We start from the raw sequence: 16,630 nt of genomic DNA on the forward strand, positions 1-16,630 counted from the left end.
CTGGGTTGCTCCATTGACCTGTGTAGTTTACTAGAATAATAATTTTCAGCCTTTGATTTTTATCTGAATAATGAGATCTTTCATTTGTAGTAATATCAAATTGTGACTTAACTCTTACAGTTAGATGGCTACCTCTTCTTCCAGGCATTTTATATGTGTGCCATTCCTGGGGCAAAGTGTTTCTGTTGCTTTTGTCCCTGCACTAGCTTTGTCAATTCAGAATTCAGATCAAAAGCAGAATAATGTTTTTGGTTTTGTGTTGTGTTTTTTTTTTAATCTGTTGTAGCCTGTGAAAACTAATTAAACACTCCTTAGAACCTCTAATTTTAGCCAGAAAACCATTAAATAATAACTATTATTTGGAAACCAGGCTGTTGTAATGTGTGAAAAAGACTTAAAAAATGTATTTCTAAAATACGACTAGAAAAATGCATGACTTTTTGCTCATCACATTTTTTGAATATGGTCTATGAAGGATCAGTGTGTGTCCTTACCAGAAGACAATTGCAAAGCATTTTATAGTTGTTTTGTTTACATACTAAATGCTTAATTTTCAGATGTTTTCTGTTTATGAAAACATTTGTGTGAGTAAATGTTTTGAGATGTCTTGTCTTTGTTAATAATTGAGGCCAGTACATAATTTCTTACTTACTTCAATATGCTTTTCACTATTCAATAAAGTTGTTTTGAGTTTTTTTTTTAATTGAGCAAGATTTTGTTTTTGAAGTGGCCCCACACATTTAAATTGTTTTAATGCTATAGTTCATTCCAGTGAGAAAATGGTATATGCCTAGAGGCCTCCAGAGCATTTTTGGGTGGATCCACAATATTTTATTTGCTCTTCCTGTTATTTTCAAAAAAGAAAGCACTGTTCTCTGTAAACTTAAGTGTGTAAATATGAAAGAAAAGGTCACTAGTTGCTCTTCAGGGTTTCACAGTCAGCTGTTGTCAGAGACATGATTTGGAATAAAGCTGGGTAAACTGGTAGGTTGTTTTTTTGTTCTCTTTTGAGTAGTGAAGTCAATAAGATACAGATTTGACCATAAGAAAAGTGGTGAATCTTCAAAAATGTTTTTTGAGGCTACATTGTCAATGTGCTGGCTGTAGTATCCTGATCTTCCCTGTGACACTGAGTGTAGAAGTTTAGTTCCTCCTCAGCTTTGCATGATGTGGGTCTGGTGTCTCCAGGAGAATATCAGGTAATTAAGACAGTTTGTGGTATAATCAGTATGGCTAGGGGTTATTGTTTTACTTGGTATGATTTACTAAATATTAATTGGAGTGACAAAAGTGCTATAACTCCAGTTTGAAGTGATCATTATTCTCTTGTACTGTACAGTAGAAGTCGCTTATGAATTTTTTACATAACCTCATTGATCCAAGTGGAGGAGCTGAGGAAGATTACCCCAGTGAGGAATGATTTTTAATAGTGTGCTGCAATCAACAAAGCCAATGTTTAGACTGTCACGTCTACGAGACTGTCTGTATATAGAGAAGATTATTCTGGGAGAATAATTAAAAGGAATTAGGAGATTCAGGAAGTTTTATCTTGTTGTAGATGTTTATATGTTTTTTTCAGTACTGTCCTCATAGCTGAGAGTAATACAGAAACATTGCCTTAAAAGTACCAACCAAACTAGGAATCTTGTCTGTGACAAATTTCTCCTGACTGTTTGCTCCTGTAATCAGGGGGTTTCTCCTAGAGATAGCTGAAAAGGGAGAAGAAAGCATGAGAAGAGCTTTCTAATTTTCTCCTTCTTTGAGGAGGAGGATGAGAGAGTATTAAATGTGATTCTTAAGGGCTCTGACAGTTTCTGTTAGGTCTAATAATAGCAATCAAACATGTTGCTCCTTCCCTGTCAACTTGTCCTCTCTGTGTTGGTGGTCACTGGTTCCATAACAAAGAACCAGACTTGGCTGTCTGGCCACTTAAAGTCATTGTATTTTGTAGGCCCAGTACATGAACTGCCTCTACCTTCAGCCCTAAATTATTAGGTTATACTGTGACTGATAGGCAGTAATACCTGGTAGGGGAATAGGATTGATATTTGGGTTTGTAACCTCTTCATTCGATCATGCAACACTTTCTCAACTAGAAGATTTTGTGGTTGTTGTTGGGAGAGCATGATGAAATAAAGCAGGGAAAAGCAAGAGAGCATTCTTCTGGCTACAACTGTTAATTCCAAGTTAAATCTATAGCTGAACAAAACTCTGTTTATGTAGTTCTGTAAAAGTTTCTTGGATTTTGCATTTCATTGTTACTAACTCTTTGCAAACACATTGTGTATACTCAGTGAAGAGCCAGCCTTGCCCTCTGTTGTGAACAGTGTTTTATTTTGAAGATAGTGCTGTTTAGATATGAAATAAAGAGAAGTAAGGAGCAATTCATGTGTCTAAACCATGGTGTAATGATTTTAGTATCGTTTGAGGTATGCAAGATATCTTTATGGCAGAGTGGAGATATAATACAGGCAACATGGGCCTTGTTGGACAGCAGAGCCTCTGAAATGACATCTGAATCCCACCTCAGCTGACCCAGCAAATTAAAAAAGGAATTCCATCCGAAGTGAATGAAACATAGCAGGACCAGGAGGCTGCCTAGAATTAAGATGAAACACAACCTCCACAGGACAAATCCAACTGTTTACTATTAAATATGTGCAGGAATAAATAGAATACAATAGTATTCATTGCTTGTACAATCTAGACAACTTATGAACAAAAGCTGATGAGAAATACTAGTTAGTTCCTTTTTGTACTTAAATAGTAATATGTGTTTATGTCGTACTTGTCCTTGATTGAATTGCTAATTGTTCTCTCCTGTTTTAGGTTATGGTCAGACTGGTCCAATGGTTCAGAGAGGTGGATATGACTCCATTGCAGCTGCCATTTCTGGTCTCATACATATCACAGGTCATGAGGTATGTTAATAAAATCTTTGTACCATATACTAAAACTTGATGCTGCATGGAGCAAGTTAGCCTATGCTAACACATCTGTTATGCACGCCCTTCTGAGTCCAACAAGAGGTCTTATCTCTGGAAATCGAAGAAAATTATAGTGCTTATGTCCTTCAGGTATTTCAATCCAGGCAAAGCCAATGCCCAAGAAACAGAAAATGGAAGAACAATGGTATCCTAAATCTCCAGTGGATAAACTGAGAGTTTACGCTAACCTGTTCTGGCCACTTGTAGTTACTTCAAGAGCTGTAACAGACACATTGTTGACACCTAGATGATGGAACCATACATGTGTGGGAAATCTCACCCATGCTTTGGTATTGATATTCCCTCTTTTAAAAGAAGGAATTGTGAAGCCATCTAGATAACTCTGACAAACTGTCTTTTCAATCATCCTGCCTGAAAATGAGCAGAGAGATGCCATTAGTGGTTTGGGCTACGGAGATGATTAGGGGCCTAGAGCATCTTTCTTGTGAGGAGAGACTGAGAGAGCTGGGTCTGTTCAGCCTGGAGAAGAGAAGGCTGAGAGGGGATCTCATCCACGTTTATAAATATCTCAAGGGTGGATGTCAAGAGGATGGGACCAGACTCCTTTCAGTGATGCCCAATGATAGGATGAGGGGCAGTGGGCACAGACTGAAGCACAGGAGGTTCCATCTGAATATGAGGAGAAACTTGTTTACTTTGAGGGTGCCAGAGCACTGGAACAGGCTGCCCAGAGAGGTTGTGGAGTCTCCTCCTCTGGAGACATTCAAAACCCACCTGGACACCTTCCTGTGCAATCTACTCTAGGCAAACCTGCTTTAGCAGGTGATTTGGACTAGATGTTCTCCAGAGGTCCCTTCCAACCCCAACCATTCTGTGGTTTTGTTCTGGAAAAGGTTATGTGCTGCTATTCCCACTGATGTCCAAGACGTTTAGTCGCTGAACTAGTGCAGGAAGTGTTAGAGAGGTAGTTTAGTATCTGGATTCCAGGGATACATAGAATGTATGTGTTGAGCTTGGAAAAGTGCTGGTCAAATTAGCATTTACCTAAGCTGTCTTGAATCACCTACAGGTGCAGGGAATGTGGTCTCCAGATGTCACGTCCCAAGTGACGCAGTGTTACAAGTCTGTTCTGTGTGTCATAAATGCCAGATAGTCATCTGTGGTGGTGCTCCTGATACTCTTTTAGCAGTAGTGCAGATCTTCAGAGTATGACAATTGCATGCCTTAGGTAAATGAGTAGTTCATCAAGTTTGTGTACTCAGTGTCAGATATTCATGTTTGAGTAGGTTGTTGAAAACTAACCATGCCCGATCTGGACATAATTCTACTGTAGGACTGATATTCTGCAAATAGACTTGTTTTCTGCTGAGAACAATGGCAAACATGAGAACTCTGCTTGTGGCAATTATTTTTCCAGAGTCCTCCTTTTCATTAGCAAAACAAACAAAAAAAGGTCAAGCACTGCTTGACTGAGGAAACTGAAACATGCTGTGTCTGGTGTCCTAAGGCTGTCTACCCGTTGCTGCCATGTTAATGATACGTGCTGGGCTGGTTTGACTGAAAAGGGGTCAATTTTCTTCATGCAGTTAGAAACCTTTCTTTTCCATAGCTAGCACACTCATTATTTGGACTTATTTTGAGAACAAGAGGTAACACAGAGCTAATGTTTTTAATTGCTCTGGTCTGAGAGCCAGGGATGTTCTGAGTGCTCTGCCCACAGGTGTGAGGCATAGAGGAAGCGGGGGATGAGATGGGGCAGAGCTTGACTGACATCCAAACTGATCAATAAGAGTATTGCATCCCATTAGCATCATGCTTCATATTTAAGGAGAGCTGGGACCTTTTGGTTTGCTCTGTCTCTTCTCTTTGCTCTGTTTTGTTGGTGCCAGGGGAGTTTTTGGTGTGGGACATTTAGTCTGGCTTTTGCCATTTTGCAGAGGCCTCTGGCCTTTCTGCCTTTTTTTCTTGTCTCTTCTCTCTCTGGGATCAACTTTGGGACCAGGTGCTGTTTTCCTGGGACTGGCTGCTCAGCGTGTTCATGAGGAATTGCCTTGAGCAGATTTTCTTTCTATTTTATATATATATTTACTAGTAGCGTATTAGTATTTTGTTAAACTATGTTTATCTCAATTCAAGCTTCTCCCTTTTCTTTTGATTCTTTCCCCTATTGGGAGGGGTGGCAAAGGGGATGAGTGCGCGACTATCGTGGTTGTATTGCTAGCTTGGGTTAAACCACGACACGTACCCATAGGATACCCCATCTCAGAACATGAGAAGACATCAAGTTGAGTGTGTTCCTTACAGATACTTCTCTTCAAATGTATAATGTGCATATACATAAACCAATGACTGATCACGATAACTGTAGTGTAAGTAATCTTTACATTCTGACTCTGGTGTCTGTAGAATGAAGGTTAGTACTTCCAATATAATGCCAGGAACTTAATGCACACCTCAAAATATACCAGAGAACATTAAATGGGAATATAAACTGTTAGAAGGGGGCAAGTGTTGTTAGTACCACATCAATAAAGGAAAGTACGTTGAAAAATTGAAAAAAGCAAGACTCTTGTAAAGCTTTGCATTGCTATGTGAATAACATTGTTGCACTAAATAAGTACATATAAGTTGTATTATCAGAGGAATACTCTTCAGTGGCCATTATGAAGATGGATTTTATTAAAAGATTGTATTAAGATCTATACTGGAAATCCAGATGTTCGCATCACCTCACAAGGACTTGAGGCAATGTATCATAGGAATAATTTAATAATTGTTATTAACGGTTCCGTCTGTTCATGGGTGGCTTTTAACAACTCATTCAAACTTAGTCATTCTCTTGCATGATTAAAATAAATTTGAAGTTAGTCATATATTATTTCATCAATATCTCAAAACCGTTTTCTGATGTATAGAGGGACATTTTTGTTTCAAAGACCTAAGTGGCCAATGACTCCAAAGAAGCAAAAGTTTGCCTTTGTTATTGTAGTGAAAATTTACTCAAGTGGCTTTAAAATCATATTGTATGCTTGTTTGAAAGTAACTTTAAAATAACAATCTGTTATTAATAGTAAAATCTTCCATGTTCTATGTGTGAACAAAAAAAGAATCTTACTTTTTCATGCTGCTTTTCTATATTAAACATTGAATTATTTGTTGACCACATGACATGGAGTTCATATACTATAAGTAACATGATAATTTGAAGCATACCCTAGTAAACTGGAGTAGGTTTATTTTTTTTCCTTAAAATTGAAATTCCAGTCTTACGATTTGGAGAAAAAATGATAACAGATAACGTTTGTTTTGTATTGCATTGGGGTAGCTATAGATAATCAGCATAATAATATCAGTATAACAGTGCTCTGTGGAAACTTCCCTTCATTAAACAAGCCATCAAATGTGCCTGCAGGATGGTCTTAAAGGTATCAACTGACACAGTAGACAAATTATAAGGAATTCGACCAGCAGCAGCAGCAAAACCTCTACATATATCACTGAGGTGCTTAATTTTGAGGCGTGTTAATACATATTTAAAGCTCCTCACAAAGCATTTTAATAATAGGACACTGAAATTATGTTCTATATCTGTCATTTTTTAAATGGATAGAACTAACAGCAATGCACATTCCATTTTAGCTTAGATAGGTTTCATGTTGTGAATTTTAGTTTGGTACAACCATCTGGCTCCTGTTTTAGTGTCTCAGAAAGCAGTTTACTGTTGCAGATCACATGACTTTATTGGATATTGAGGCCATGCCTCCAGTCAGTAGAGTCTTAATATTAAGCCATGAAATCAGTATATTACCAGCACAGGATTTTGAGCAAAACTTAGACCTTCATTAAGTCTGTCATACATGTAACATTCATGTTCTTCAGTACTTTATATTTCATGTAACACTAATTTTTGAGGCAGCGAAGAGAACACAGTGGAAGGGATGGAAGTTTGACTAATATGTGTGTACTTTATCCAAGTTATCTTTTTATTAAAGAGATAAAGATACTGTAATACAAATGTGGAATGCACCAAAGATACACAATAATACCATATTTGGCAAACGGTATAAACCTCTTGAGTGGGAGACATGATCATATACTTTATACCTCTGATTTTTTAAGATCTGAGAGAAGATTCCTGCATAAAGAAATTCTGAATGTCTTGCTTTTCCTTTTTTTTTTTTCTAGGAAATACTTGTTACTGAAATGACCTAATGCTGATTACTTTGAAATGCTTTTGAGCAAAGTTCTGAACCTTAAAATCAAACTATAACTTCTGCAGTATTGCAAAGTTACAGGCACAAATGACTGCATTTGTGCCAGTGGTGTTTTTGTTCATTGTACGAAAGACGTTCAGTAGAATGCTTTCTCTAAACCATGTTTTCACGTGCAGAAAACCTGCATGGAATTCAAGCTCTTACACATGTACTCGATTCCTTCTGTATTAGAAATGTATGACACCTGTGAAATTTGAAATTCTAGTGTGTTTAAGAGAATTTACAAGCAATAAGCAGGGCATCTGTTTTGTGTAAACCTGTATCACAAACCCATTTTGAATAAAAGTAGATCCTTCAGGCCACATACTTTTTTTTTTCCTAAATTCAAATATACTAAAAGGACAGAGTCCTTTTAGTCTTGGATGACATAATTTATAGATATTTCCTGGTTTAACACCACATACAAGTTTCATATTTGATGAATAGAAAGCTTTTACTTAGTATGTTCCAATGCATCAGTGCCAGATGAATATTCCTTTGAAAATTTCTATGACTCATTAAGGCAACAACTTGAAATTAAATAAAAACCATTTTGCATATGTATCCCCTTCCATCTCCAACAGGATTATTGCACACAATTTTCAGTATTCCGGGTATCTTTATGGTGGTGCGGTCTATTCAGTAAACTTTTTCTTACTGAAGAAACTCTTTTGTTTTACTGAACATGAAACAGTGAGATGTGATTTGGATCTACAATACCGGAGGGGCCATTTTTCGGCTTAAAACCAAACCAACTACAGCAAGAGTGCACATGGTGTATAGCTCAGAGCTGTTGAAAAATATAGCCATTGCTGGTTCATATTAGCTTCAGCAGCTATTTCCCATCTGTAAAGACTACTGGACTTAAAATATTTTTATTAAGTATGTCATTTCAGAACAATTTCAATTTTTAATGGTTTGTTTTTATATTACTGATGTAAGTTTGGGAAGAGAAATTATGTCAAAGGGCGAAGAAAAGACTTGGGAAAGGAAGCTTCCAAAATGTGTTGTGGCTATCTCTGGGCCCAGAATGTGTTGACAAATTGTAAGGAATTTAGCAAACAGCAAAAATTAGGAATAAAAGTGTAAACTGGTGGTAAAATTGAGCAATGTGCAGTGACAGAAGGAAAGGTCTGCTCTACTGGAGTGAATCTGCATCTTTCCAAATGAGGAAAGGGCACGTCCTGCTGCTGCCCTTAATTAGCGTTCAACCCAGCCCTTGAGCCTCTGTGGCAGCTTTGTTGCTTAAAGCACTTTCTCCCTGACTAGGGCTATGTTTTGTCCTTCTACCAGAACAGTTATATATCACCTCTTGCTGGCAGAGGTGATGGTGTTTGTTACTTTTAAAGTTGTTTGCTTGAATGAAAGGTACTGTATAGATCCTTTGCTCAGGGAACTAGTATAATGTTAGCTACACAAAAGTACAGCTGTCCTGTCAAACTCTGACTGCGATGAGAGATTTTACCAATGAAGGAAGGTGTTTCTGTGTGTGTGAAGCTTTATCCTTCATGTAAAGTAGCTTCATATCCCTTGTTCGGCAGGATAGAGATGAAAACCCGAGTGAATCCATTTCACAGTACTTAGAGCTGTTGTGTCCTGTCACAGAAAAGCTGGTTTATTTTGCAGGTAGACATGAGAAGCTGATTAAAGCATGAAAAATGGCAGCTGCTCATGGATCTTGGTAGAAAGACCAAGGAAGAGTAGAATTTATGTAGACTGCTGCAGAATTATAGGTTGTGGAGTGTTAGGATCAAGTAAAGCCAACATGTTAAAAATAATATAGCAGTATAGTGCTAGTAGTTTGTAGGAGTGCTTTATGAGGGGTATTTTTACAAATAAAGGTGAATGTTTTACTGGTGCAAAGGAAGTGTTTGCTTTAAAACATTAGCTAGTTCGGTCGTTGATGAGGAAAGTGCCAGAGTCGAGGCTTGAGAAGACACATTCTTATGTAGCAATCTACTAAAATAATCCTGATTTTCATATCTTTGAAGTGTAGTTTTCTTTGTCAAGGGTGAAATTAATGGCACTTTGAAAACAGGGGGAAGTGTTTTCAAACTAAGGGCGTTGCTGCACATCTCTTTGCAAAATCTAAAGTCTTTTTGATTTCTTCTCATCCCAGTGTCTTTGTTGTAATGAAGAAAGAACAATTTAACAAACTGAGAACTTGCAGCAGATAATATGGTGGAAATATATATTTTTCATTTGTGTTTCTCAATGATAGCTCTGAGGAGCAAAAACCTTTGCATGTGCTAATAAGTTTTCTCAGCAGACCTATGCGTATAAAGAATTTCTTTTCCTGTTTTTCCCCAGAGCTGATTACAAGGAGAGTGATGAAGGGATGGAACCTTTGAGTTGCCCTTTCCACAGGGAAGTTGAAGTAGCTTAGTGTAGAGTGCAGAGAAGGAAGAAATAAGAGATTCTTCGTGTAAGAAGTACTTCCTAAAGCAGCGTTCACCTTAAGGATGTGTGGTTTATGCATCATCCTTAATATCTAGGCTATAGATAGTTACAGACTAATCATTACTGCAGTTCGAATGACAGTAACTGAGACTTTTTTTAAAAAGTTGTCATATTTGATACAGATGTTATATTTTTTGATCACTTTTATGATACGAATAGAAGAGCAGATTTTCCATCTTACATAGAAAATATTGTACTACAGTCTTTTATCCCAGAGCTGACCTATTAATGCAACAGATAATGCAATATGATATTATTTTCCTTAAAATAATTTTTAACTTGTATATGACTTGATATCAGAATTAATCTAAAACCTGTTGGAGTGCAAAAGAAAAAAAAAAAGGTGAAAAAAGTTTGAAATTTTTTATGTGAAGCCAGGGCACTTTTTAGAAAATAATTATCAGTAAAGATAACTCTCTTGCAATCTTAATATATGATTACGCTTAGCAGTTTTGACATGACTAATTAAAGTAATTCTGTAAATTCAATTTTATTGAATTTATGCTAGATTAGTTTAAAGGCATAGTTTATGGGAACTTTGACAAGCAGTTATTATTTATTGACTTTATTGATTTTAAGTTGACTTATGATAGACTTAGGTGCAGAAGCTCTGAAACAGTCCCATTAGCTTTGTACTGCTATTTGTGGACCGTACTTCAGGGCAAGCAATTGCTGTCAGAATCTCAGCATCCAACCTCAAACTTCTCAGAGTAGGGGATGGGAGAATGTCTCAGAAGAAGTACTTTTAAGCTTCTATGGTAAAAACCTACCTTGACTGAAATCAGTTTATTTTGCCATTGATGCAGAGGGGCCGTATTTTTATGCCAACGATTAGGGAAGTTCTGAAACACATGATGTAAAATGAAGGTTCTTCCCGTAATGCCAGAAAAAGGGATGACACTGAAAAAGGATATTTGAATCACCAACTTTCCAGTGATTATTGGTCAAAGTCAAGACTTGGCGTGTATTTACATGTGTAATGTGTACATGTGTAAACAAAGCAAAGTTGTTTTTCTTTTGCCACTAGAAACCTGGCGTGTGTATGCTGGGAAATGCAAAACTGATATTGGGCTAAGGGAGGGCCAGAAGAGGAGGAAGAAGAGAGTGAGAAGAGCAAAGCGATATGGTTCTGCCTTTCAGACATGCACCTGAGTCAGCATACTGTGGAAATCCTTTAGACCTTTGGCTTCTAGTCTTAATAAAATTGAGTTTTCACTGGACTCTCTTGTCTCTAACAGTATCTTTTTTTCTTTTTTGCATTGGTGAGTTGAAGCATTATGTTATTAGGGGAAAGGTAGCATAATAAATCATTCACAATTTGCAGTCTGCAGCATTGCGAAATACAGTATTGTGTAGATACTGTAAAAATATCTGGTTTTCAGTGGTAGTTTTCATACTTCAGCTCACTCAGAGATACTCTTATTTTTTGCAGTTTGCGATGAAGAGGCATGTAAAAACTTATTTGTATGAGTCTTGTGTAGATTGTACTGTAACAAAAAGTAATACAAAGTAATGTTTTACCTGTTTTTTGTTGTCATTTTTGTGGTCCTATGTCTTGTTTTGGGCTGTTTTCTTTAGGATGGTGAGCCAGTTAGACCAGGAGTAGCCATGACAGACCTTGCTACTGGGTTGTATGCATACGGAGCAATTATGGCTGGTTTACTTCAGAGATACAAGACGGGGAAAGGACTGCACATTGACTGCAATCTCTTGTCATCTCAGGTAGGAGTTTTAAAAGAATTGCTTTTAGTTGTGTAGATGTTTGAACCTGAGAATACCATTTTGACGTAAATTAATGCAAATTAGTACAACTAATGACAACAATAATGACAATAATGATATTAATGGCAGTTTCCTTATTCTACCACTCTGGTAGTGACCACTTTATGTGATGTGGTTCTAGTTACGACTGCATTACATTTGTTTTTCACTTTCTACAAAGGATCTCCATGTTATTTGAAAACATGGGTTAATTAAAGTTTATAATATCCTTGAGATTGTAAGTAACGGTTGTAGTAGGTAATTTGAGATAGACATGCGTAAATGATGACACCACTGTTGGAAGGGAGGCCTTCGCACTGGGTGATATAACTACCAGAGTGACTGAATGACTTATGAAAAATCACTCAGAGTAATGAAGTATCACTTAAATGTCACTTAAGTGTCAAAGTAATGAAATCCAAGAGAGGCCTTTTGCCTCTGGGAATTAAAGAATAGTGTAAGCTTGAAGATACAGCATTTTTTCGAGGTACATGAAAGATAAATGTCATCAAAATTGTGAACACAAAGATGTTTTGATCGTGAAAGGTGTACCATATACCACGAACAACGAGAACTTTAAATTGTCTTTGAACATTTAAGCACCATTGGTGCGATGATTCACAGAAAGAAAGTGATGTTGGTATGAGCTGCGTGTGATGGGGTGATATATTGTCTTGCTGATGTTGAGATCTGCTGGTAGCAACTGGGTATGTGGTGCATAGGAATTTTCGTGTATGTTTTAGAACGTACATAAAAACTTACTAATCAAACCTACTACAATACTTTATTATTTTTGTCTTTATTAAATTGTATTATTCTTCACATTATACTTGTCAGTACATTTAAGAGATTAGAGAGTGCCCAGTGTGCAAAAAGTTGGCCCTGGTGTGAACAGGAGGTTGGACCAGATGACCTCCGAAGGTTCCTTCCCACATATATGTATGATATATACGTATGATAATAATTATTGAGACTAACAATTGAAGATGCTCTTGTTTTAATACCTACTGCGCTTGTTTAAATACCTACTGAAATCAGATCTGGAAACGAGGGAAAGCCCTTGCTTAAATCAACAAAGGATTTTTCATTTGTTTCAGAAGTGTTTGTAAGGACTGAAGTCTTCATCACATTTGTGAATGTTGTGTCTGTATTTGAAATATGTAATAAGCTGTTTAGAAAAATATTTTAAATGTATGTTGAGCTCTTGTTAAATATTTTGTGTATATATAGAAATTTTTTTTGTTTAAGGTATCATAGTGTTTTATATTATGGCAGCTGCATCTTGATGTTATTCGTTTCTAATTTTATTAAAAGGATTTCCTGTAATTTATATTAATTTCCAGAGTAATTTTGTTATTTTTTGATTCCTTGTTCCACTGCTTTTGGCTTTTCTTAATGGAGCTTTCTGGATGATTATTTGATATTTTATCAAATGCTGTAAGTAAGAAGAGTTAAAATTAAATGTTGCTATAACTCTCTTCTCTTATTTCACCTTACTCTGTCATCTCATTTGTCTTCAGAATCCTTTTCCTTGGTTAGGATAGCATTGACTTTGCATAAAAGTATTCTCATATTGCAAAATTTCCATCTGAAGTTCCACGTCATCATCCTTTAGGCCACTCACTGGCATATACGGGAAAGGGAATGAAGACTCAGATAGATGTTAGTGAACAAAGCATGGTATGTGGCGTTTGACTTGTGTGTGCTTAGCTGAAGAAGTACTAAATGGTGAAGCGACAGTTTAGTGACTTATTTTTTTAAAACATTAACTCATTCCGTCTTTGTTATCAAATTATAGTTACCTGAAAGTTGCAAAGAAGTAACTCCTTACATGCATGCTCTTATTTGAAAATAAATGGTTTTATTTACTTCAGTGTTGGGTAAATTAAACTGAAGTTGTATTTTGGAACAGAGTATAAGCTATTATTCAGAAAACAGCTTCTTTGTTTTAGATAACCCTATCACTTCACTCTGAATTAGAGTGTTGGCCCAAGACTGTAATGAGAATTTTTATTAAATTGGAAAAAACATTCATGGATGAGGTGCTGGTGTACCAAAAATAAACTCATGTGATCAATCCCATTTAACAACATGTTAAAATGAAGGCAGAAAAAATAAGGTAACTAACAGCTGAGTCTCTCTGAGAACATACAGTTTTCCTGGTTCATCTTCTTTCTTTTTGCAAAACTGACGGTTACTTTAAGGGTGAGTGTACTAAGAAAGGGCAGCACAGATCTAAAAATCAATGTAAAAAACGTAATTTCTCTTGCAGTGCTTCTGGAGGTAATGTTTTCTTTTTAAAGGAAGTTAGATCATTTACTGTGATACAATCAGGTTCTTGAAAGATCCATGCTTTCAAAGGGATTATGGCTTTACATACCAAGCTGAGATATCTAAAGCTAGTTCTTCCTTGTGTGATGAATGTTTGAAAAGAATAGCCTTTCCAAGTCTGTCACAGATGCTGCCAAAACAATACGGAATCTAAAGTTCTAGACTCTTAGTTTGTTAGGTTCTTGTTGCAGTTGATTAATGGTGGGATCTAGAGGTCAAACAGATGCATTGTGATAACTTTTCCTTCAGTGTGAGTTTCACTGGAGTGCAGTAATTTTTAATGAGGAAAAAAGGAATCTTGTTTTCTCTGAGAGGGAAAGAAAAAAAAAACAGGAGGACAACATTGACTTTTAATAGTGTTAAGATAGCTGGGACCTGTATGAAACTTTTGGGTTTTGTCAGTATTTCATGCACTGATCTAATACAGGAGCATGCTTGCGCCTTCTGTCCATCTCTTAATCTGAACTATGAATTGTGAAGCTGGCCTATACATATGTCTTCATTGGGCTTTGACCATGTCAGAAAGGTAAAAAAACAAAACAAAACCACACAGCAACAACAGGTGAAAACAGTTAAATAATTAGAAATCTCTGCAAACCGCTTGGTTTATTTTGTAGCAAAAACTCTAGCATGCATATGTCCATCTGTGTCTGTGCAGTCACTTTTCTGCATGCCTTATAGAAATGTAAGAGGATGTTAAAATATTTTTTGGGTTGGGAGGAGGGCATGGACATTTCTTTTGATATTAATTTCCTGCACAGATATGCCAATGACAAAGAGCATTGAACTGAATTCAACTGCCAATGAAAATGATCTGAAGCTTGTTAAAGAAATATCCCACTAACTGGCAAGTTTGTTTAGTATTTAACTTGTCCACGTAGAGCCAAACAATAAGTGAAATCCTGTTCTCTAAAGATATGTTATTTTTAGAATATCTTAAAAAGATATATTTCTTTCAAATTCTGTATATCAGATGGTTTTGTCCTATAGCTTTAAAGTGGCTTATTACTACCAAAGATAATTTCTTGCCCCACAACATAACAGAATTTTAGGTTTTTATTGAGAGATACGGTGACTGCTAGGATGTGGTTTTGCAGTGAGCACTAACTTTCTATATCTCTCATCTACAAACTTTTAACTTGTGTCAGACAATTCCTTTGAAACTTTTGACTTTAAGATGATTTACAGTTGCCAGCTCCAGGACTTTCAGCGTCAGCATCTAAATAGTGTCCTTTAAATGATGCTAGTAAATAAGAAGGAAGTGGTCTTTGGATTTGGTTCCAATTATGCAATTGTGCCTTTTCTTCTGTTGTGGTTTAAAAAAAAAAATCTCTTGGAAGTTTTAATATCCTTCCTGTATTTAATTACTACCAGGCTCCAACAAATAGTGTAATAATTTGGTTTCTCTTGGATTGAAAATCTGCAAGAAATATTTTACATTTAACATTTCTGCAATTTTGGAGTGTATTTTTTTCCCAAATTCCACAGACAGAATAATGTGGTTAATATTGTTTGTATTATATGATTGTTCATCAGACACTTTTCTGCTTCTGATTACTATGTTTTAGTTTGTATTTGCCATAGCAAACTCTAAATCTTCTCAACATTTTGAAGTGACCCTAGAAAAACCTAGCAAATAGATATAAATTATTTTCTGTATTCCATCTATGTGCTTCAGTCTGGCACTTAGTTTACTGAGATGATGATGGGGTTTAGAAACTATTAGTTTTTGTTTCTGCATCGCTTTTTCCCAAGATGATTGTTTTTAAGGCTTATCTATTTTAAGTACTTTTAGTGCTCTCTATTAGGACTTTCATGACATGTCTTTTACAAATTATTGAGTATGGCTGAAACTGGTAACAATTACATACTGCCTGTAGGATAAATATGGCATCACAGGATCCTTGAGCAGTAAGTTTAGTGAGAAATGTCAGTCTTGGAACTCGAATACTGTTCAGGTGTTTTGACTGTATCTTGTTGCTTCTCTGCTTGCTAACTGAGAGTTGTGAGTTGACTGAATACAGAAAGAAAATCTGCTACTTTAGAGGTCATCGCTGCTGGTGATTTTGGAGGCCAGCTGGGAGGACTGTTACGCAGTTGTCTTGTTTTGGGTATGGTTTGAATAAGGAGTTCTTTTTCATAAGCATCATCTTTGCAAAATGTTGTATTCTTAATCTCTGTCATGATGAAAAATTGTGTATGTACTATATGGAGACATTGTCTTTTTCACTGCATAGCTCTCATATGGAAAGATAATAAAATCTGAATTAATGTGAACCTTTCTTTAAATGTATACTGTGCATTAAACACTTTTCTTGGCTACTATTCCTGATAATTTCCATTGAGGACATCAGTATAACTAGGAACAGAACTTATCCCTTGGGGTTTTAAATAGCCAGAATTTTATTGAATAGACCAGAACACCATACTAACATGACAGTAACTCAATTTAATATTGGACTCTGTGGAATGTGTGTTGTGATTTCTAATGATTAGTTATGCAAAAAAGTCAATGGTAGATCATATGCCAAATGAATCTTGGATTTATTTAGTGGCTTTCTTTACTCTGTAAACAGAGTACATACCCAGACTGCAAGGGAATTTTTTCTTTAGCTGCTATCTGACAGTACATTCTGTGCCTTTTTGTCTTTGCTACTATTGTTCTTGTGCTAATGAAACTAAGCCTGAATGTGTTCCAGCTCCAGTTTTCTGTGTTGAGCTACCTCTGTCATCAATTAGAGAAAGACTAGGAAGGAGATAGGAAAAATATGTCCCTCTAATACATAGAAAAAAAAAAAAAGGCTATCTGGAGTGGATATGGAAGAGAGTTTGAAGGCAAAGGAAGACATTTCTTTTAATGAGTTTATTATTCAGACG

General features: G+C 36.3%; 1 protein-coding gene across 1 annotated transcript in view; it reads left to right on the forward strand.

Annotated features, from left to right (window-relative positions):
- SUGCT (succinyl-CoA:glutarate-CoA transferase) overlaps nucleotides 1–16,630 on the forward strand; it is a 409,784-nt gene that overhangs the window by 39,455 nt on the left and 353,699 nt on the right. The window contains exons 7-8 of the mRNA XM_065629417.1: nucleotides 2,830–2,921; nucleotides 11,240–11,383. Of these exons, the coding sequence (XP_065485489.1) occupies nucleotides 2,830–2,921; nucleotides 11,240–11,383 (236 nt within the window). The remainder of the gene's footprint in view (nucleotides 1–2,829; nucleotides 2,922–11,239; nucleotides 11,384–16,630) is intronic.

The sequence above is a fragment of the Caloenas nicobarica genome, chromosome 2, assembly GCF_036013445.1.
Source record: "Caloenas nicobarica isolate bCalNic1 chromosome 2, bCalNic1.hap1, whole genome shotgun sequence".
Taxonomy (NCBI): Eukaryota; Metazoa; Chordata; class Aves; order Columbiformes; family Columbidae; genus Caloenas; species Caloenas nicobarica.